This window comes from Theobroma umbraticum, unplaced genomic scaffold (assembly GCF_002168275.2).
Source record: "Theobroma umbraticum cultivar Fairchild unplaced genomic scaffold, ASM216827v3 scaffold_30.0, whole genome shotgun sequence".
NCBI classification, from domain to species: Eukaryota; Viridiplantae; Streptophyta; class Magnoliopsida; order Malvales; family Malvaceae; genus Theobroma; species Theobroma umbraticum.
The window spans coordinates 9,690,455-9,713,275 of NW_018397254.1; the positions used below are offsets into that span (position 1 = coordinate 9,690,455).

The window sequence follows — 22,821 nt, forward strand, 5'->3', positions numbered from 1 at the left end:
TCCAAACGAACGGGTCTGGTGAACCCGCCAAAGGGAAATCTCTGTTTGGCCCGACTGGACAAGATTTATAACAGAATCGATCTCCAAGAATCTGGGAACTGAAAAATCCGAGGACTTGATTCGATCCAAAAATAACCTTTTTGGATTTTTTTTTTTAAAGGATAAGTTGGAAACCCTTGACGTCTCCCAGGAATGGCAGCAGTGTTGGCCTCCTGGCTTCTGAGCCTGACCATGTGGATAGGCTGTAGCTCGTTTAATGGCACGAGGCCACCGACACCCAGCCAAACAGATTCCTTCGGGGAACAATAATTGTAACCGTGGGCTTCATTGACGATGATTGAAAGTCCCTCCTTTCTTTTTGTTATGTCATATTTTATTTACATAAAACCAGCCATTCCTTACTCCATACAAGAACATCCATCGTATCCAAAGAGGTCAGCACAAACCCATAACCCAAACGACCAGATTGCAACATACCATAGCTATCAAGAGCGGAAGAAAGCCCGGTACATGGTTAGGGACCAAAGAAAGCTTTCTCGTCAACACTGCTTGACCTCAGCACAATACCTGTATCGTCAATCAATGGAGCAGAGATTTTCCGATGGAAACAAACCTTCGCTTTACACCCACACCCAGTAAAATCACAATTTACACGGACATTAGAAAATCCCCTACAAACTTTTAGGTGTGTTGAGTTTAAAATTTCATTATGATACTAACGTATAAAATATAACTTGTATGAAAATTCGCATTTTTCCAAAGCTTGACTCAATTACATGTGCATACGAAATCCCTTTCTTTCTTGGCTTTCAATAAACTCATAATGAATTTATTTAAACAAAGCACTAGCATCTTTTGTATTTAGGTAATGTGAGAAAGAAACTTTATAAAATATTGTTATATATCCAACAATCCTCACATATTTTATAAGATTTCATAATAAAACTTTTTATTGGGTCTAATCTCATTTGAATGTAATGTATCGAAACTAGTGTTTTTTGAGTTATGAACTATATTGAGAACGAATGAAATATAAATTACAAAATTTTGATAAAATTTATAACTTATATGAACAAAAAATTCTTTATGTGAATAGGTTATGCGGTTTTGCACAAATAACCCATGTGCATGCTTGGTTATTCATAGTACTTTAGAGATTTTACCACAATCCTCTTAAGAGCGGCCCCACTCTACACTTATATAAATAATTTCATTAAGTGTATACTGTAATTTAATACACTATTCATAAAGAATATAAAATTCATTAAAAGTTTTACTCAACTGTTTTTTCATTGCAGTCTTACACTATTTACACATCACAGGAGGGATAATAATTTTAATAGTGTATCAATTTATAAATGAATAATTTGTTATTACCCATTTAAACCTAATTCACAGGATGGCTACTGACATATGTTAGGTTGCCATTATTGTTGATTTTTCTTAATTGGCTTAAATCACATTCTCCTCGATGTATCATTAATTAATTTTCTTTTCAAAGATTTAGTCAGAGGATTGACTAAATTCGATTCTGACTTTACATAATTAATGAACATAATCATAGCTCTTAATAATTGCTTTACCACATCATGTCTTAAACAAATATGTTTATTCTTACCATTAAAAGTTTTATTCTTTATAATGATTATTATTGCTTGGCAATCACAATGTATAGATAAAAGATGTTGTTATCATTCCTCATGAAATATCTAATAAGAGATTTCTTAACCACTTAACCTCATTGTCAACCAACTCTAAAGCTATAAATTCTAATTCTATTGTAGATTTAGCAATTGTTATTTATTTGGTTGATTTTCAAATTACAACACTCCCACCAAGAGTAAATACATATCCACTTATGGATTTTGTTTCATTTGAATCTTAGATCCAATCAGCATCACTCTATCTTTTTAATACAATGGAAAATCAATTATATAAAATACCATAGTTTGCGATACCTCTTCAATATTTCATTACTTTGCTTAAAGTAATCCAATAATCTTAATTGGGACTATGCATATTTGTTCATTCTACACATGGTATAAGCTATATCAAGTCGAGTATAATTCATCAAATGCATCAGACTCCTAATAATATGAACTCACTCAAACTAAGCTACACTATAACTTTTATTTTTTTTTAATTGGGTATTATCATCATAAAAAGTACTCATAAGTGTGACATTAAAATATTTAAACTTTTTAAGTAGTCTCTTAATATAAAGCTCTTGTGTTAGCATTATGCCATTATCATATCTTATGATTTTAACACTTAAAATAACATTAGCTTCTCACATATATTTCATATCAAATTTAAAAGTTAAAATATATTTTGTTTTATTTACAACATCAATGCATGCATAAAAAATAAGCATATTATCAACATAAAAACTTATAATCACACATTCACTATCAATAATTTTGTGTTCATACATTTATCAACTCCAAAAGTAAAAAATTCATTGCTTACAAGAACTTGATCAAATCTTTCATGCTATTATCTTATTGCTTGTTTTAAGCCATATAAAGATTTAATCAATTTACAAACTTTGTTTTTTTAACCAGAAAGAACATGTCCCTCGGGTTTTTAAATCACCATTTAGAAAAACTGTTTTAACATCCATTTGTTAAATAATAAGTTTATAAATGAAAGTTAAGGCAATTAAAACACGAATAGATGGAATTCTTGTTACTGAAGCAAAAATATCAAAATAGTCAATATCATTTTTTAGTAAAACCCTTAGCTTTTTAGTAAAACTGAGATTAAACTTTCTTTTAAAAATCCATTTACACCAAATTGGTTTAGATTCAGGCGGTAAATCTATTAATTTTTAGGTTTAATTTTGTAAAATAAAATCAATTTTATTTTTTATAGCTTTCCAAAATAGTTTTTTTAAAAAAAATTATATGAACACAAGTTAAAGGATTATTATCTACAAGATAAGTGTAAAATTCATTACCAAAAGAAATTTTTTTCTTTAATCTTTTACTATCACGCCACATTATCAAAACATGACCAATGTGAAGGCCCAATGGACATAGCCCACAAGACCCTCGTAAGCCTACAAACCTGTATTTATTTCACATGAAATTCATCTTTACTCTTCTATACAGATTCAACATTCATAACTTAAACACATGTTTTATATTTCATTCATCATAACCGAGCATCAGACTAATATTCCACATAACCACATTATAACTTAGTAACTTTTCATCACATCTAAACATATTGGTGCCTATATCTATAAACAATAAAAAGAAGACATTGCAACTAAATAAAATAGAATAAGACCATGGAGCCTATTTGGTATGAAGTTGATGTAACTAGTGAATGCCTTTAAGTGCCTATCAAGATTGCTGAAAGAGGATCCACCTTAAGGCTAAGCTTTATCTAACTGGGGATCTAAAAATAAAAACACGAGATTTTAAAAGGGGCAAGTAAATAATACTTAGTTAGGGATAATAAAAGAAATGAGCATTAACAAAAGAGTATTTAATAAACCATGCTATTTTAGTTTGAAACCATGTAATTTTGTTTAAAAATATAAAACTATGAATGCACGTACTTAAAATCTATCATTCTTTATTTATTGAACATTGATATAATCATATTTTGAAAACCAAGGTCATTATGTCTCAAATCACATGAAAAAGAATCATTTTTATTGAAAACAGGGGGTAAATATCAATACACCAAAAAACAAGTCTAGGGACTTCATTCAAAATTTATAAGCTTTGGTGTTTTTTTAGTGCAAAAAGATTAAAGCAATTATCTCTCAAAATTCAACAAACTTTTCTTGAATAGTTTACACAAATTATCAAAGATGCAAAAGCATCAGAAAATTAAAGAAGTAAGAACCCAACAAATCAAAGAGGTCATTTAAGTTGAGAAGAGGGAAAAGAGAAAATTAATTTTTGGTATGTTGAGAATGAATGTGAAGCATGGTACTTAAGGAAGGAATGGCTGTTTGGTGAAATATTTAAGGATAGAGAATTAACCAAAAATTAGAAAATAAATCCTAAATAGTTTGCACAAATTGTCAAAGACACAAAGTAGTAGAAAATTAAAGCAGTAAAAACCTAACAAATCGAAGAGGTCAATTAAATAGAGAAGAGGAAGAAGAGAAAATTAATTTTCGGTATGTTGAGAATGAACGTGGAGCATGGTATTTATAGGGAAGGAATGGTTGTTTGGTGAAATATTTGAAGATAGAGAATTAACCAAAAATTAAGAAATAAACGTTTACAATTTGATTTTGTAATAGTTTAAAATTAGATTTAAAAGGAAGATAATGACAAAATATATTTAAAATATCTTAACTACCAAAATCAAAGACTAATTTCATAAGGTGAAAAAGTTTAAATGAAAAAGTTCAAAATAAAAAACATATAACCGCAAAGGTACAAAAATATCACTAGTGTCTAGCCCTCATGTATACTTGTGCATAAGGGCAAATTCACATTTTCTCAAGGCTTAGTCCAATCTTATTTACACACGAGATCACTTTTTTTTTTTAAGTTTTCAACAAATTCGTAATGAGTTTACTTATATAAAGTATTAACATCTTTTGTAACTAGACAATGTGATCTATAAATCTTATGAAATATCACTATATATCCAACAAATAATTCCTATGCACACTACTCCCCACTTTTAACCAAATTGTTCATCGTATCATTATAACTAATCTAGAAATATAAATTAATGCACCAGCAAACCCAACTTAAGCCTTGAGGTTTTTTATATGAAGGATGGCTTTTCACATTTTCTGTGGAACAAGGATTTTGAATTCATTTAACAACATTTGAGGTGTTGCTTTCTATAATAACTCTAGAAAAGCTTGCTCATTTGAAAATAGTGAAAATGACTGAAACCTTTTCTGATGAGCATTATTTGACTTGGTTATTTTGTATTAAGTAACTTTTGGTATGGTGTAAATTTCTTATTTTCCTTATAATTTAATTGCTTGTAACGTCTTTACAATGTTTGGTTTACAATTTAAACATGGGAAAGTCTTCACTTTGCAAAATTATTACAATGTGACAAAGGAAAGTCTTTCCCTTCTCTCACCCAAGTAACTTTCCCCAATTTTCTTACCCATTGCCTGACCCTCTCTTTTATTTTTTCCTCTTTTTCTTTCAAGATTTCCCTCACTGTTTACTCTATCTTTTCTCTTCGTTTTTTCGTCCAATTTCTCTTTTATTTTTTTTGCCATTTTTCTTGATTTTGGATTTTGGAAAGAGGGATGAAAGATTGAGGATTTTGAGTTTGCTGATAAATTGCCTTTTTTTTTTTTTTTAATTTTGATGACAATTCTTTATGATTGTGGGCTTTTATAAGTTGCAGTGAAGAATTTCTATGTCTGAAAGTATTTTGGGAATTTTCTTTTCGGCTTTTGCTATATTGGTTGGCTTTGTGCAAGGGCATTTTGGCCAATTTTGTACATGGGTACTCATCTGCTTTGCAAATTTTGTTCATGTATACAGTACAACTTTGCCTTGACAAGCTCTACTTTGATCTTTACCTTATACAAGGGTCGACAAGATATATAAGGTCATATATCCGTTACCTTCCTTTAAGCCAATGTTTGCTGGAAAAGATAGAAGCAAGGAAGAAGGTGAGAAAATAAAGAAGAAAAGAAAGAAAAAGAAGGACAAGAAAAAGGAAAGTGGTGTTTTATGTGTCAAAAAAATTAATTTTATTCGTTGAATAAAATAAAAAATAATTAAATATATAATTGATGAATTATATATAAATTTTAAAATAAAGAGCATATGAATTAATTAGAAATGATAATTGATTATATAAAGATGTGATTAAAATTAATTAATTAACCAATTAACTAGTTAATTAAATTAACTAAATAACTAATTTATTTGTAAAGTAATTTAAATTAGCTAATTTAATTCTTTAAAAGTTAAGTAATTTATTAAAAATAAGGGTAAGATGCATAAATATTTAATAATTTTACATATGTTAATATTATTTTTGTCATGCTATTAAAAACAAAACAAATCCCATTTCTCTAAATTATTACAAATGACTCCATTTTTGTAGATAGAATAATAACTTCTTTGTAAACAAATAACTTGATCTTTTTCTTTAAACAATCTGCAAAAATTAAGATATTAAAAATTATTACTCTCTAATTTTGATTTTTTCATTAAATTTTTAATACAATAATTTATTAAAATTTACATATCAATTGCTTAATGCAGGTCTTATTCCAGTTAATAATTATTTTAGTAAAAGTGTTTTAAGCCATTGAAGTTGAAAGATATTCATAACAATTTGACTTTGTTTAGTCAAAAAGTTAATTTTATTCGTATTAAATTACCATAATTTTTTTACAATATTATATAAAATATCTACTAATTATTTTAGTTTTTTGGTGGATATATAACTCCATTATATACCTCCGAAGTAAAAGATAATTCCAAAGGAGAAGGTGCACGTTAGCCAAGTCTGCGTAACTTGGACTCAACGCCCAAGTCAAGTAAAAACGCAGATCAAATACGAAAAGCCCTCCACAGTCTTAAACCCATCTAATTTTGCCTCCATTGTTTCTGCAGATCAATACAATTCAAGAAATGAAGTTTTGAATAACAAAAAATAAAATCAAATCGGCAAATATCAGATAGAAATCTGAAATCTCCGTGGTTCTGAGTCCGCCGGAGAACAAGTATAAATGGCTAAGCTAAGCTGCGACTTCCGGTTCCTTCTCATCCCCGCTGCTGTGGTATTCATTTACATCCAGGTAAAGGGTTGAAAACCCTTTCTCTTTTCCTTTTTCTTCTTACTATCGAAATTCAAATTTCTAATTCAGATATCGAAACGATATGCCTTTTTCGAATTGTTTTCTCCGTAGATGCGGCTTTTCGCCACGCAATCGGAATACGCCGATCGAATAGCTGAAGCGGTTAGTTTGTTTCAGTTTATTGCTTGTTTTAGCTCTCCAAAGCTTCAGCATTCTTTTAACTAAATAAAACCCAAGGAATATGAACAATTTATGTGTTGAACATGCCATATTCTTCATCCTTGAATTGTTAATGATAGGGAGGCTTTTTAATGATTATTATAATGGGGTGCTATTATATTTGACAGCTTGATGCAGAGCACCATTGTACAAGTCAGATACGACTGCTTATTGATCAAATAAGCATGCAACAAGAACAAATTGTTGCTCTTGAAGGTGTGAATTTTCCCCTTTGCACATGCTTCTTTTCGGACAATGTCGAAATTGTTATGGTTTTTCTTAGCTTGGTAAAACCATAAAAATGGTTTATACTCAATGCTTTCACTCTGACCATGTTGCAATTTCAGAGGGGAAGAAGCGAAAGGAGCAGGAGTGTGCACAACTGAAGGCTCTTGTTCAAGATCTAGAAAGTACTTTCCTATCAGAAATGAACTGTTTGTTTCTTGTTCTGTCTTACTTGTTGCCTCATCACTACTATTATATACTTCTAATGAGTAGAAAACCCTTTCTATGGTTTCTAGGCAGACATTAAGTGATGTTCAGTTCATATGATCTTTTCGACATTGTCATCTACATAATTATTATAGTTAATTTATGTTAATGATTTGCTGTTTGTAAGGGTCTTTAAATGCAAATAAACTTCATCCCCATTTATAAGGTTGTTATCTATGTCATTGCATCTGATGAAGGCTATTCTGCTCCTTCATCGATGTAGTTTGGCCTTTGTTTTCTTCTTTTTCTCTAATTATTTTTGCTAATCATCTTTAAATTGTTATAAATGTTATTTATTTATTTTTGGTTTTTCATGTCAGTATCTACTATTCTTTTTGTATTATTCCTTCAATGAAGCTATTTTCTTTGATTTGGCACTTGGAATGCTTTTTACACACTTAGTATTCTTTCTTTTTGGTTGTTCAGAGAAAGGCCTTCAAAGAATAATTGACAAAGCGCAGGTTCGTGGGATACAAGCATTTATCTCCACATATCACAACTTGTATTCTTTGCAATCATCTATGGGTTGAATGTTTTAGGTACCAGTGGCAGCAGTTGTCATCATGGCATGCAATCGTGCAGATTATCTGGAAAGGACTATTGCTTCTGTCTTAAAGTATGTTGATGAGTTTAGTTTGATAGCGTAGCCTGTTTGACCAAATAGTGGGTAATTTTATGCTGACTTATTTTGGCTTGAATCTTTGCAGGTATCAGAGCTCTGTGGCTTCAAAATATCCACTTTTTGTATCACAGGTATTTACATTTATAGTCTTATACTTTATTGGCAATAAAAGTTTTTCTTTGTCTATCGGACTAGATGGACACTATTCCACTTCATGCACAACAAACACATGATTATTCTATTGCTTTCAATAATATAAAGCAATGCTTCTAACTGTGATAGTTTCTTCTCAGGATGGATCAGATCCAAATGTTAGAAGTAAAGCTTTGAGTTACAATCAGCTAACTTATATGCAGGTAGATTGTGTTTTTCTCTCTCCCCCTCTCTTTCTCCATGTTGGAAATTTTGATATGGGTGAATCCTCTTCCTTTTTCCTTCTCTCACATGGTTTTCATGTCCTTATTTATCAAACCAATCCAGTAAATGCTTACTTCAGTTTCTTTCAGCACTTGGATTTTGATCCAGTGCATACAGAAAGGCCCGGGGAATTGATTGCGTACTACAAGATTGCTCGTAAGGATTGTTTTATAATTTTTTCCTCTTGTTCACATGGCTTCTACAAATTCCAGCTCTTAAATATTTGGTTTCTTAAGGTCACTACAAATGGGCATTGGATGAGTTGTTCTACAAGGACAATTTTGACCGAGTAATCATACTTGAAGGTGAAGTTGTCTTCTTTTGTGGACTATTATTTTGAATTTTCTTATGGAAAAGGAATATTGAACTGACTGAGAATCACTTTTGAAGACAGATGATATGGAGATTGCCCCTGATTTTTTTGATTACTTTGAGGCTGCTGCAGCCCTTCTTGAAAAGGATAAGTATGTCATGAATGAGATAAAGATCTCTCTGTTTTCTTTTGGGGTGTTTCATATTACTAAAAATGAGATGCGATCTTTTCCACCCCTTTCACCTTCTTGTTATTAAACCATGATAGGTCAATTATGGCTGTTTCCTCATGGAATGACAATGGGCAAAAGCAGTTTGTGCATGACCCATGTAAGTCTTTTCTCCATGTGGCATTTTTTTCCAGGAGAGGAATTGAGCTTAATGCATGTCTATATTTAAGATTTGGTTTCTTTTACAAAAATATTGCTTATAGTAGCCTCCATGACTTTTGATGTTCCATGCTATCTCTTGATCCGCCCATGTGGTGCTTACCTGAAAAATTGGGGCAGACTGTGAGATAGCTTATATTGTAATTTTATTCTAGTGCTAGCATACTCATTTGGATGTTTGCTTGTTTTCTAGACATCCACATCTCTCTCTTCATGTGCAATGCATAGTTGAAGTTCTGTCATTTTGCAATCAACTTCTGGACGACTCTTGCACTGTTGAATTTGCCTGCTCATCTTTGAACAAGTTTTAAAAATTTCTTGAAATGGAGAATTTTGGTGCTTTCTATTTCTTAATATGCTTTAATCGTTTTGTATAGATGCACTTTATCGCTCAGATTTCTTTCCTGGTCTTGGGTGGATGCTTACTAGATCTACGTGGAATGAGCTATCACCAAAGTGGCCTAAAGCATATCCTTTGTGGTTAAGTATAATGTAATTTGTACTTTATACTAATGCATAGTGATGCAGTTTTATCAACGAATTTTCCTTGACAAAAGTTCACTTACTGGGATGACTGGTTGAGATTAAAAGAGAATCACAAAGGTCGACAATTCCTTCGCCCTGAAGTGTGCAGAACCTATAATTTTGGTGAGCATGTACGTATGTTACCTTGTTGGTGAGAAGATTTCCTGTTTAAAATTGCTGTGATGACAAATTTTTTGAATGTGTTAGCTTGGATGAGAATATTTGTTTGGTAGTTTATCCTGCAGTACGCATGTCTTGGTTTTGCATCTGTCGTGAACTAGATAGAACAATGAGGCATATAGTCAATGTGTTTTCTGTTGAAAGTCATGTGCTGTGATTCTGTTGCATTGCTTCTGCAAGAATGTACAATGCACTTGGATGAATATAGTACCTCTATGGCTTCAGCCTTTTTTTTTTTAATTAAAGAATTCTCTTTAAGTTTTGAAACGACTTGTTTTCTAGCTTAAATAAAATTAAAATACCTGCGAATTTAGGCTGGTGTTTCACCCATCATTAACTCGCTATAGGGAGGTTCAGTAAGTTTAAATTTCCTCCTGAAAAGGTCGTTATCGTTTTGCTTTTTGCTAGGATCTTTACATCTCCCTTTTACAACCATGGCTCATTTCTTATTTTCAATCTTGTGATTTCAATCAGGGTTCTAGCATGGGACAGTTTTTCCAACAATATCTTGAGCCTATTAAGATGAATGACGTTAAGGTTGGCTTTAAAAGTTTCTATAATTCTCTTTAAAACTTTAAAATTTTGTATATTCCTTTCATCATCGTCATAATCTGTTGCTTTTCTTTGTGAAAGGTGGACTGGAAGTCTCAGGATTTGAGCTACCTAATGGAGGTAAAATTGGTGAAACCAGAAACCGCTTTTCCCTCTTTTCTTTTTTTTTTTACATTTGTATTGTATAATTGTTTTATTTTCTTTCTAGGACAAATATATAAAATATTTTGCTGATATTGTGAAAGAAGCAAAACCTGTCCCTGGAACAGATGCTGTTCTTATGGCATCTAATATAAAAGGTGATGTGCGTATTCATTATAAAGACCAATCAGACTTTGAACGCATCGCACACCAATTTGGAGTTTTTAAAGAATGGAAGGTAAATTATTCATATGATACTTGGGAATTTTTCTTTTCTTTTTTTGTCATGAAAGTGCTTGGAATTTTTGGTGATGATACATGAGAAGGGCCTGCATTATATTATATCTGGTTTACGCAGCTGATACTTGATTTTTGAAAGTCTTATTTGGACCCACTTCAAACAACAGGTGGATATTAGGTTTAACTGTAAGCTCCTTTACGATCAACTGCATGTAATTTTTGCTGCAATATTCTATATTCTGTTTTAGCTGGGCATTTCAAAATAATGGAACACCATGTACGACCTTTGATAGTGTTGAAATGGCCTCTCTCTCATTTACATGTGCCCTTTAAGCATGTAGAATAAAATAAAGCATACAGGCACTTTCACCTGATGCACAACAGAAAAAAAATGACCTTGATTTGAAGAACCCTTGCTGTTGTTCTACTTTTGTTGTTGCAGTACAAATAAACCCCGAACTGTTTTCTTGTATCTAAGATTGATTAGTTCCATTCTTCTCAAAAACTTCAATTGCTTTTGTTTTCTAGGATGGTGTACCGAGGACAGCATATAAAGGAGTAGTGGTTTTACGATACCAACCACCAAGACGTGTATTTCTTGTTGGTCCTGACTCTCTACGGCAGCTTGGAATCGAAAATGCTTGAAAACTGAAAGGTTAATAACCATGTCTGATTTTAATTATTTCCTTTTATTCTATAGATTAGCAGTCACTAAAGTTGGTTTAGCACAATTTTAGGAGGAATTAGTTCTGACACGTAGTTTCAATTTGTTCTAGCTTTGAAGTTGAAAGTTCTTACTGAAAATGATTTGCATTGTTATCTTTGGTTTTGTGTGACCAGTGTCCCTGATGAAATATTTCAAAATCGAATGGCAGATAGGTTCTGGCAGACAAATTGTGTTTTCGAGGCATCAAGGATAGAAATAGGATGGAGATAAATACTGGTTTCAATCTAAAGAGCTGGCTATGCTTCTCATATCCAACCGTTCTTGACTTTACAACCTCCATAATTTGACATTAATACATCCGCACTTGCGCAGGCATGCCCAGATATGGGCACGGAGGCCTTGATTTTTGTAGGTTTATGGCTCCATCTTTTATTATTCTATTTAATTTGATAGTTGGTAGTTCTACAGTGTGAAAGTATGATAAATCCCCCAAGCTGTTTCTGGTGGATTGATTATGCTAGTTCTAGTTATTGTCGAAAACTTCAATTTAAAAATGAATTATATCCAAAAGTTCCAAGTTGTAATCAGAAAATTGTTTGAAAACATTTTATTTTTCTTTCTTTGAGTAGATTTAACATTTTCAAATTATTTTGAAAGGTTAAAATATTAAATAAGTTTATAAACTTTTTCATTTCTTTTAAAATAAGTTTTTATTTTCTGTTGTGTTCAGTCGAGCTCTGATCTTATATATAGTCTTTTATGCTTGACGGATCACGTAGTCTAAATGGCCGTTACGTCCACTGCATCATTTGCACATGCTGATGTTTACATGAATTTTTTGATATGATGAAATCGATTTAATAGAAAGTCATGTAATCTATATCTATAATGAGCATGAAAGCTACACTTGTTACGTGATCGTTTTTTCTTCAAAATAGGTATTATTTGGATAAATAAAAGGGTGGAATAGAGATTAACTAGAAAAATTTCAGATTACAATTTCTTTTGAATGAGAGGGCCTTGTGAGCATGACCAAACCCACCACTTATGGGCCTTTTCCATGTTGCCAGAAATTCATTGAGCAACCGAAAAGTGAACCCAACAGCCCACTCCATTAAACCTTCGTCTTCTCCACGCATTCCCCGCTAATACCGCCTTCCAGGGGTGGAACCAACCAATTCCTAATGAGAATAATAAAACCAGCGTGACCAAACAGACTGAAAAAAGCTAAACTCCTTCAGGAGAAACCTAATGAAACTGCTGTATTATTCTTTTTTACCCTCTCTCTCCGTTTCCCTCCAACTTGAAACAAGCTCGAAGCTCTCTCAGCAATGGCGTCCATTCTCACACAAAAACCGAAAAAGACCAAATTAAAAGAGTTGAAAGCCCTAGGTCAGCAGCTCCTCTCATCACGCGCTCACATCAACAATCTTCCACTCCTCCTCACCTTCATATCCCCATTGTCGCCGCCTCAACACGTTCTAGAATCGCTCCTCTCGCTACAGTCCTTCTTCACTGCGGTGCTCCCCGACCTCCCTCCCTCTTCATCTTCAACAAAACGGCGCCGTCTCGAGGATTCAGCCGAGGAGGATCCTGAGTTTATTTACAGGACGTGGCTGAGGTCAAAGTTCGATGAGTTCGTTACATTGTTGATTGAAGTTTTGGTTTCACCGGACACCGAAGAAACTTTGAGAGTAACAATTTATTTTTCTTTTCTTTTTCTCTGTTCGTTTTGTTTTTTTAAATTTGAACTAGACTTCAGCATTTTCATCACTTTTCTATTTTTTAGGAAATTGTGTTGGATTCGTTCATGGAATTCGTGAAGCTAGGGAATGGGGGAAGGTTTTACTCCGCTATTTACCACAAATTACTGCACAGTATTGTAAGTTTTGTTTACTTTGAATTAGTGAATATGTTCTGTGATTTTTCGTAGGTATTTCTATTTCTGTTTGTAATTGGTTATCCTTATTGCAGGTTCACTCACCAACAGCTGTTGATACTTTATCAGAGTTGCTTGCGTCAAAGTATTTTAAGTATATTGATGTCCGGTATGATTCGAACTTTGTGTGGTTTATTGTAAATGCTTAATCTAACATGTCGTCTTGAAGTTTCATTATTTTAGAAATGGTTACGTCCGGTCTGTCCTCCGATTCCTTTCTTTTTGGTTTTGGATGTGATACTACATTACCGGTCATTGTTATTGATGGAACAGGCAATAGTGCATTCTAGGCAAATAGTGCTTTCCTTTGACAGCACAAATTTGTAGTTTCTGAGAACTTTGTTACATTTCTTATTGTCTTGGAGAAGAGTCATTTCTTGCTTCTTGTTACATGGTACTTTGGCTTTTGTCTCTCACAGGTTTTTTACCTTCATTAGCATGGAAAAACTTGCTAAAACTTTGGACACAAAAGATATCCCTGGTACCTTGTAACCATGGTCTCTATTCCAAAATATATCTCTTCAATATTTCTTTTGTAAATCTTTATATGATTCATTTCCCTTATTTTACCTGGTTTAGATGACAAAACTGCGGGTGAGGATGGCGATAGCGGGAGTCAGTCAAGAGACAGGTTAGATTTGGCCAGCATATTGTCCATATCTTTGCAAAGTATTCTTTTTTCTATACACTTGTGATGCAGTGCTGCAAAATAAATCTACTTAAAAATCTATTTTGTACTGAATGACTTAAATGAATTCAGACTTCCATTGTAGCCAATTACTTATTCAGTTATTCTCCTCTTTCTTTCCATAATGTATTTTGCAAGTTACTGCCAGTTTGCCACCTATTTCTTTACTAAATAACATAAAAAATTTATATTCACCTGTGTCATTTTTACCATGCTGGATCGTTGTTGTAATTTAAGTAACAGAACAGAAGGTTTCTGACTTGTTGCCCTCTTTTGTTGCAGCATGGAGATTTCTATTCACAAGATACATTATATTATATCTCACATCCCCCCTCTGGAAGGCATTGATGGAAAATCTGAGTATGAGATGTGGAGTGGATCGGGTGATTCTTGTTGTTTTCTATATTTAGAGATTATTCTTTAGCTCTTTTATAAAGGATTTAATTTTAGAAGAATAATTCTGTTGATCACCATCTAGAGCCTTGACTGTGAGAATATTATGATTCATTTCTTTCCTTCTCTCTGGAGGACAACAATAATAATATGGAAAATTTTCTGATTTGAATCTTCTTTTGATTCTCTGTGCATGGTGAGTGGTGTGAGTGATGTTAGCAAGTTGTTGACATTTTTGAGGCAAACTTCCCTTACTTGTAAATTGCTTAGTAAATTTGCTTCTGTTGATCATAATCTAGAGCCTTGACTTTGGGATTATGATTCATTTATTTTTTCTGCCTGGATGAAAATATTAATATGGAAAATTTTTTGATTTTAATCTTCTTTTGATTCACTGTGCTTGATGAGTAGTGTGACTGATGTTAGCAAGTTGTTGACATTTTGAGGTGAACTTCGCTTACTTTTAAATTGCGTAGTAAACTTGCTTCTTTATCAGTCAAACGAAATTTTAATCTTCTTTTTTTCTGCATTTAACAGGATTTTCATCTAAAGAAGAACAAGATCAAAAAGAAATTTCTAAGCTTCAAAAATCAGAAGATAAACAGCTCAAGGCTGCTAAGCAAAACAGTGATGTAATTCAGTGATGCTGATGTTTTATTGCTGTCCTTTCCATTTAAATTTAGTTGGGCATTTAGTGGACAATCTGCCTTTTCTGCTTATTTGAATTGACACTGCAATATTAAGTTCTTCCTTTTTATGTGGTTTTCTGCTTATTTCCAGGTGTTGTCTCCAGCCACTATTGCCAAGAAGATGAAATTGAAGTTTACCAAGGCATGGATTTCATTTCTTAGACTGCCACTCCCTATTGACATATACAAGGAGGTAAACACTACTGTTTTCTTAATCTCTTGCACTGATATTAAGTGTTTGCCCCTTGGCTTTAGCATTGGTGGTAGGCTGGGTTGAGGCTTACATTGATTTTGTTATGCATATCTTTTCCTGTTAATTTTCTATATGGATTTGTTATGCTTATTCTTATTGAGTCCTACTGCCTGCTATCTCTCAGGTTCTCGCCACTCTTCATCCGGCGGTCATCCCTCATTTGTCTAATCCTATCATTTTATGGTAAGTTAGTCTAACACCAACACTTTTAGCTATTATGGATGTGTCATCGTACTAATCTGATTTGTTAACTATAATATGCAGTGACTTTTTAACAAGATCATATGATATTGGTGGTGTTGTTAGTGTCATGGCTCTTAGCAGCCTTTTCATTCTAATGACACAACATGGTCTAGAGTACCCGAACTTCTATGAAAAGCTTTATGCACTTTTGGCACCTTCTATCTTCATGGCAAAACATAGAGCCAAATTTTTTCAGGTAATGCAGAGTGCTGACTTGCTCATTGTTTCGTCATAAGTTGATACTTCTGCTTTGTAATAATGCAATTGATGAGACTGTATCAAACTATTAAGATATGTCGAAGTCTACCTACTTATTTTAGACCCTTATCGCTAGATTTAAATGTATTTTCTTCATTGAATGTTAAGAGGCTGACATCAACGTTGACCAGCAACCTTGTCATTCATAGTTAACATTTTCATACTTCAAATGTTCAAATTTTTACTGTTATTAGGATTAGTTTTTGTTTCTATTCATGTAAATTTCTTTCTTTTCAGTTGTGCTTAATTGAATACTTTCTGATGTTAAAAGAACAAGGTACATAAAATGTTTCTTGTTGTAAGCACTGAGGTCCTTACCATGGTTGTCTGTCCCTAATCTATACCGTAGGATTTCAAAATCAACTCAGAAGTTCTGTTGGCTGCAGTTTACTATCTTCTAAATAATCTGTTCATTTGTTTTGCAGCTTCTTGACTCTTGCCTGAAGTCACCACTTCTTCCAGCATATTTGGCTGCTGCTTTTGCTAAGAAATTAAGCAGACTGGCAATTTCTGTCCCTCCTTCTGGAGCATTGGTTATCATAGCTTTGATTCACAACCTTTTACGTAGACATCCATCAATTAACTGTTTGGTGCACCAGGTATCGGTACAATCTTATTATTGTAATATTTGGGACACAAATGTAGTTAATCTAGTTACTCCCTTCCATAATTATTGTGCAACAGTGTTCATCAATTGGGCTACTTGAAGTGTTTCTCCATGGGAAATGAATTTTCTTATTTTTTGGCATTGTGCAGGAAGATGGTTTTGAAACTCAAGAGGATAATTCAAAAGGTGAGGATATAGTCAACAAGGCAGAAGATTCTGGGTCAGGCACGGATATTTCTCGCAATAGACCTGGTATTGATCATTTCAACAATGAGGAGAGCAACCCGATAAAATCTAATGCCATGAGTAAGTATTCTTTTCAATATATCTCATTCACAGCAAATTAATCCCATTTGCACTCTAGCGGCTGAGGCTAATCCCAGGCTACCACGATGGTTGAATTTATGAATCATTTGGCCACTGTAGACTGAATGGATGTATATTCAGCATAAAGGATAAAGCCTGATAACTATTGTGCATTATATGGGAAAATGGGAGTTTCTTCTTAACTGTGGTGTTAATTACTTATTGATTTTGGACCCTTGAGTCAGGGGTTCAACATTGATAGTTTGCAATTAACTCCTTAGCCACTGATTATTTGTAATTGAGGGCATGGCCGCAAGAGATAAATTTATTGTTGCCACCATATTAGTTTGTCTTGTCAAAATAAATGTAAGGGATTCTTATTTGAGTTTTGTGCCTGTTTGACTGAACTGGTTAACTTGGAGATTCTGGTATTTTCCATCTTTCATTTTTAATGCAAATTGGGTGTCATTTAATAATCTAAAGAAAACATCCAAGCTGCCTGAGAACTGAGTAGGCTTCCATCTTAAACAAGTCGAGGATGTACACTGGCCAACCGTACAACTTGACCCTTAGTGTATATCATTTGTGGTTGTACAGGCATGTATGCCATCTAATTTTTGAGTGGTGGCCTTTCCTTTCTTTGATGAGATTTTATTAAGTCAATGTTTCTTTAAACAGGGAGTTCACTTTGGGAAATAGACAGCCTCCGTCACCATTACTGCCCGCCTGTTTCAAGGTAAGCACACTGCACATTATCCTTTCCATCACTAGATGCATATGATTGTTGCTGTTTAAGTTTCCTTGTTCTTTCAGGTTCGTTTTGTCACTGGAGAATGATTTGACTGTAAGATCCAAGACCACTGAAATGGACATCAAAGATTTTAGTTCTGGTTCATATGCAACAATATTTGGAGACGAGGTAATATAATCTTTGTCCTTATCAAGGAGGCATTTCAGAATAAGCTTCACGGAGCCTTCCTGACTAGTATTTTTGTTATTTAAATAAGCGGCCGCAAATTTAGAAGTTCTTCAATTTAGGAATGGCGTTTCTTATTATTCGGACAGGCTGTCATATAGTTGACTTTATTGTTGTTGCTTATAAAATAAGGGAATGGTTCTGGTATGCACTTTCATTCTTTAATATATACGTTTTAAATTGCAGATTCGACGTCGGGTAAAGCAGGTTCCTTTGGCGTTTTACAAAGCAACTCCCACCTCTTTGTTCTCTGAGTCCGAATTTTCTGGTTGGACGTTCAAATATGGAGCAAGCAAGGAAAATGACACTGGAGGAGGGGAGCAGAGTATGGACAAGTCATCCAAAGAAAACGGTGTTTCTACAAAACGACAGCGGATAGAATGCTCATGATTCATGAATTTATTTCCGTGAGGAAGAATTAATAAATTAATTGGAAAACAAAAATGTTTGACAAAAGTTGGAGAAAATTTTGACCGGTAAATGCCGGTTTATTACCCGGTAAATGTAACTGACTCTTGCAATATTAGCTATTTTGAATGAGTCATTCCAACGTCAGCCGCGTGTCCATTTTCCTTTGTCGGACTAGCCCGGAAAGAACGAGAAGATTATTGCTCACCCAACATACTTGTCACAATGAGTTTTGTTTTAATTCAACAATATGATATAATAACACTGGGAAAGAAAATCTTACCTTTAAAATGCAACTGTTTTTCAATAATTGTCGGTACAAAGGAGCCATTGCAAAGCGTTTGCCCCGTTACGAGTTGTCGTTATCGATGGTGGAATAAGGTTTTTGTCCTTTTACTGCAACGACAGCGTTTTAGAGCACTGAATGCAGAGTAAGCGAAACCAACCACAAAAGGAATTGTTATATTGGTATGATGACAGCAAAGCAAAGCAAACCCACATCACCTTGCGCATCGATTGAACAGTAAGAAATGAGAGCAGAGCTGCTTCTGTTTCAACTTCCAAAGTTTTGTCTCAGTAAATTACTAAATACAAATTTTTATTTTATCCTTCGTAAAGGGAGGACAGAGTGGGTGCATTAATGTTAGAAAATTATTGTCCTTGATCCTCAAACGCAGAAATAGAAAAAGGAATTATTGGAGTACTCCTCGACTAGTATAGTATGGGCAGACCGGCATTTCATTCAGCGGGAGTGAAGCTAACGAACACGTGAAGTTGGGAGTTGTTTTCAGTAAGACAAGCCCCTTCACCACGTTGACTTCGCCCATTTCTTCCTACTTTCTCTTCTCTCTCTCTCTCTCTCTTTCCTAGGGTTTTTCTTTCGACCAATGCGCTAACATTTTTTACACTGACATTTGCCCTGCCTGCATCCCCATTGGGACGCTCTTCTTCTTCGGATTAGCTTCTTCCCAATGTCCCCAACATTTTTCAAGGTATGTTTTTACCATGTTTCTGCTTTCTGGGTATTTCTTCCTTGTTTCAATTTGGTCAATCTTTTCTTCTCTCTTTTTCTTTTCTTCTTTGTTGATTTCGCTTCCTCTTTCTTTACTGAATTTTCCTAATTAATCCCATTTCTTGATTCTTCTTTTCATTAGAAATGCGGGGTTTATAGTTTACATTTTTGGTTTCTTTTTTTTTTCTTTTTAATGTCTTTCATTAAAGTTGACCCGCGGGTAGATTTCTGGGAGGAGAAACCGAACTTTAACTGTAATTCAGCTCTCTGAAGCCATTTCATATGATGAGATCGGAAATGATTATTTCTTCTAGTATTTGGACTTGGCTTGAATAGTACATTCTTGACTTGAATTATGTTATTGCCTTGTTTCTTTCCTAACAATCTTTTCTTCTCTTTTTTAATTTGTTAGCACTTGGATCTGTTCGTTCATCTGCTGGATATTTGATAAAACTGTTAACATACTGAATTGGCGCACATTACAAGATCTTGATCGAATGCCAACCTCATTTGAAAGATAACATATCATGGTATCATGGAATAGCAAATGCTGGCTCTCATCCTATGTTCAAAATTCATTAAAGGAAATATGATTATGCATATTTCTTGAATTGTAGTTCAATTTGCTAGATGCTGTACCTGTGAAAATGTCATCTTTACGTCTGATAATGCTTTCATTGGGGATTTAAATTTTTCAAGCATATTATTCGATGCGATTGTTTTGAATTGATTATTGCAAAGTCTGTTAATGAGTTTCCTCATTTTTCTATTTACAGTCTCCTAGTGATTCTGGAAAACAAATGTGACTGACTGAATAGTCTCCACGACTATATGGCTGCTGCTTTCTGTGTCATCTTAGCACCGTCCCTTGCACTCCCCACATTTTTCCTCGAAAAAAGTTATATATATTAGTTTGTGTGCACTAAATATTAGTTTGAAACTTCTCATTTATAGTCTGGATAGAATTTCCATGGATGGCATTGCATGTTAACTACATCATTCTGCCAATCCTAGTTAGTGGTTGTCATCTGCATGCAGTGAAGGCTAGATCCCAGAGTTTCCCTTCATGCTTGTGCCCACAATCTATCTACAAAATTTTTTTGTTGTGATGCAACAATCTAATAACCACTGTTTTCATGATTGGGTTCTGCAAATAGTGCAGCTCCTAGATCTTTGTATGTCTGTGAAGGGATAACTCATTTCTATCCCTTTTGCCATTTGTGGGTTTAATAATTTGGTGAGATGTGCTGGGAAAAGTCTGCTAATAATGCTGCTGTTCACACATGATTTTGGTAGATGGGGAAACATTTCAAGCGGTCATAACAATCTCTTTTTATCTGTTTTCTCCGAACATTTTCCATGTGTTGACCATCCCTAAAAAGTCAGTGAATCATATTTATAGAATCAAGCAATTGCTCTAAGGTTTTCACTAAAATTGCATTAATGAAGCTAATTGAGCATGGATTCCTTCTTAACTGATGTTTTGTTAACATTTAGATTTTTCAAGTTGATGTGATGGTACTTTGTCCTGCATTTGTAACATTTGAATAATTTTATCTTTCCAGATTTCACTAATAACTTGACGGCGTGGAACAATGACAAAGAAACTGCCATCTTATGCTGAACTGCTTGCTACTAGGGATTGAAAAACCAAGCTGTTTAACAGTGCATTCATGTAAAGACAGTTGCCAACATAAAGATTCCTATATCTGAGGTTTAAGTGAATTATGAACCGAACGAACTTCCCAAAGCGATACTTAATTGTCATTTTAACCTTTATCAGCACATGTGTTTGTTATATAGAACGGGTCGGCTTCTCTATAGCATACACAGTTGCAGCTGATGCTGCTGGGATCAACCAATCAAGCAAAGGCACAATACTCTCCACGTTTTATTATGGTTATGCTTGTTCTCAGGTGCCTGGAGGATGGGCAGCACAAAAAATTGGGGGACGGAAGGTTCTTCTTCTCTCATTTGTATTGTGGTCTTCAACTTGTTTTTTGGTTCCTCTAGATCCCAATAGGGTCACAGTCTTGGTTGTTGCTCGTTTGCTTGTTGGTGTGGCACAAGGTTTCATCTTCCCTTCCATCCACACTGTCCTAGCACAGTGGGTTCCACCCCATGAGAGATCAAGATCTGTTTCTCTTACAACTTCCGGCATGTACCTAGGTGCAGCTATGGGAATGCTTGTCCTTCCGAGCCTGGTGAAGTTCAAAGGTCCGCAGTCTGTATTCATTGCAGAAGCTGCATTAGGTGTTGTGTGGTCTTTGCTTTGGTTTGGGTATGCAACTGACCCCCCTCGATCTGAGCATCCTAAAGCCACTGCAGCTGGTTTTGGAGAATCTTTGTTGCCAACCAAAGCAAGTCAGAAGATAAAAGTGGAGAATGGAGGAACTACTGTCAGAACTGCCAAAATCCCATGGAAAAGAATTTTAGTCAGCAGGCCAGTCTGGGCAATTGTGGTAAATAATTTCACTTTCCATTATGCTCTGTATGTATTGATGAACTGGCTGCCAACATACTTTGAGCAGGGCCTCCAGCTCAGTCTTCAGGAAATGGGTTCTTCTAAGATGATGCCTTATTTTAACATGTTCATATTCTCAAATATTGGTGGGGTTCTTGCTGACCACTTGATTACGAAAAGAATATTGTCTGTGACTAAAACTAGGAAGTTCTTGAACACCATAGGGTTCGTGGTTGCTTCTCTTGCATTGATGGCACTTCCAATCTTCAGAACTTCTGGTGGAGCTATCTTCTGTTCTTCTGTGGCTCTTGGTTTCTTGGCACTTGGGAGGGCTGGGTTTGCAGTGAATCATATGGATATTGCGCCCAGATATGCAGGAATTGTAATGGGCGTCTCTAATACAGCTGGTACTCTAGCTGGGATTATTGGGGTTGATATGACTGGACAGCTTCTTGAAGCTGCCAAAGCTGTGTATTCAGATCTTTCTAGTCCAGAAAGCTGGAGAGCAGTCTTTTTCATTCCTGGCTTGCTGTGCATTTTCAGTTCTTTCATATTCTTGCTATTCTCAACAGGGGAGAGGATTTTTGACTGAAATAAGCCACGTACATTTGTACTGTTGATTGGTACGGTCAGCTGGTCAAGGGCTTCATATGCAAAGCTATCATGGTGATTAGTCTGGTATTTTAATGCATGTAAACCCCACCTGGGAAGGATATATTGAAATTCACAAGACCATAGAAGGTCAAAAGAAATCAACACAGAGCAGTAGCAGTAGCAGATTTAGAAAATCATTTTTTGATTGTTAATGCAGGTTTATTTTTTCCACATGGAACGATGAAACTTTTGTTAAATGCATTGACTGATTTACATGTAAACAGGGGCCAGACCCTGTTGCCCTGAGATCCTACAATCTTCTTGCTAGTACTCTCTAACTAGAAAAGTTTTAAATTTTGCCCCTTTGAAATTGAATGAGTGTTTCACTTTATATTTTATTGTTGTTCCTATTATGTAACCACCGAAGTTTGATATGGGGACGAACTTAGCATGCCTTAATTATCTCCAATTAATA

At 34.3% G+C, this 22,821-nt stretch overlaps 3 protein-coding genes across 5 annotated transcripts; all 3 read left to right on the forward strand.

Moving 5' to 3' along the window:
- The first annotated feature begins 6,516 nt into the window (after positions 1-6,516).
- Positions 6,517-12,163, forward strand: CGL1 (alpha-1,3-mannosyl-glycoprotein beta-1,2-N-acetylglucosaminyltransferase). The gene is made up of 19 exons (XM_089782547.1): positions 6,517-6,760; positions 6,872-6,922; positions 7,108-7,195; positions 7,327-7,389; positions 7,898-7,932; positions 8,011-8,087; positions 8,179-8,224; positions 8,387-8,449; positions 8,600-8,666; positions 8,747-8,815; positions 8,905-8,974; positions 9,091-9,152; positions 9,589-9,678; positions 9,773-9,867; positions 10,391-10,453; positions 10,550-10,588; positions 10,677-10,847; positions 11,378-11,504; positions 11,690-12,163. Exons 1-18 carry the CDS (start codon positions 6,692-6,694, stop codon positions 11,492-11,494), a joined length of 1,335 nt encoding a protein of 444 aa, XP_089638673.1. The 5' UTR covers positions 6,517-6,691; the 3' UTR covers positions 11,495-11,504; positions 11,690-12,163.
- A 452-nt stretch (positions 12,164-12,615) lies between these two features.
- On the forward strand, positions 12,616-18,473 carry EMB2762 (CCAAT-binding factor). 2 transcript variants are annotated; one of them, XM_021423299.2, is made up of 15 exons: positions 12,616-13,210; positions 13,306-13,398; positions 13,491-13,564; positions 13,875-13,936; positions 14,035-14,086; positions 14,426-14,526; positions 15,074-15,168; positions 15,317-15,418; positions 15,603-15,661; positions 15,743-15,917; positions 16,405-16,578; positions 16,736-16,892; positions 17,571-17,628; positions 17,706-17,811; positions 18,055-18,473. In XM_021423299.2, exons 1-15 carry the CDS (start codon positions 12,848-12,850, stop codon positions 18,256-18,258), a joined length of 1,875 nt encoding a protein of 624 aa, XP_021278974.1. In that variant the 5' UTR covers positions 12,616-12,847; the 3' UTR covers positions 18,259-18,473. The 2 variants fall into 2 exon arrangements, with proteins under 2 accessions (XP_021278974.1, XP_089639460.1); XM_089783334.1 differs by having other exon boundaries at positions 13,071-13,210; positions 13,875-13,952; positions 18,055-18,467.
- A 287-nt stretch (positions 18,474-18,760) lies between these two features.
- PHT4;6 (phosphate transporter 4;6) lies at positions 18,761-22,737 on the forward strand. Of its 2 annotated transcripts, XM_021419759.2 has the most exons (3): positions 18,761-19,268; positions 19,701-19,818; positions 20,854-22,737. In XM_021419759.2, the coding sequence occupies exon 3, from the start codon at positions 21,016-21,018 to the stop codon at positions 22,342-22,344; it is 1,329 nt and encodes a 442-aa protein (XP_021275434.1). In that variant the 5' UTR covers positions 18,761-19,268; positions 19,701-19,818; positions 20,854-21,015; the 3' UTR covers positions 22,345-22,737. The 2 variants fall into 2 exon arrangements, with proteins under 2 accessions (XP_021275434.1, XP_089641402.1); XM_089785276.1 differs by lacking the exon at positions 19,701-19,818.
- The last annotated feature ends 84 nt before the right edge of the window (positions 22,738-22,821 follow it).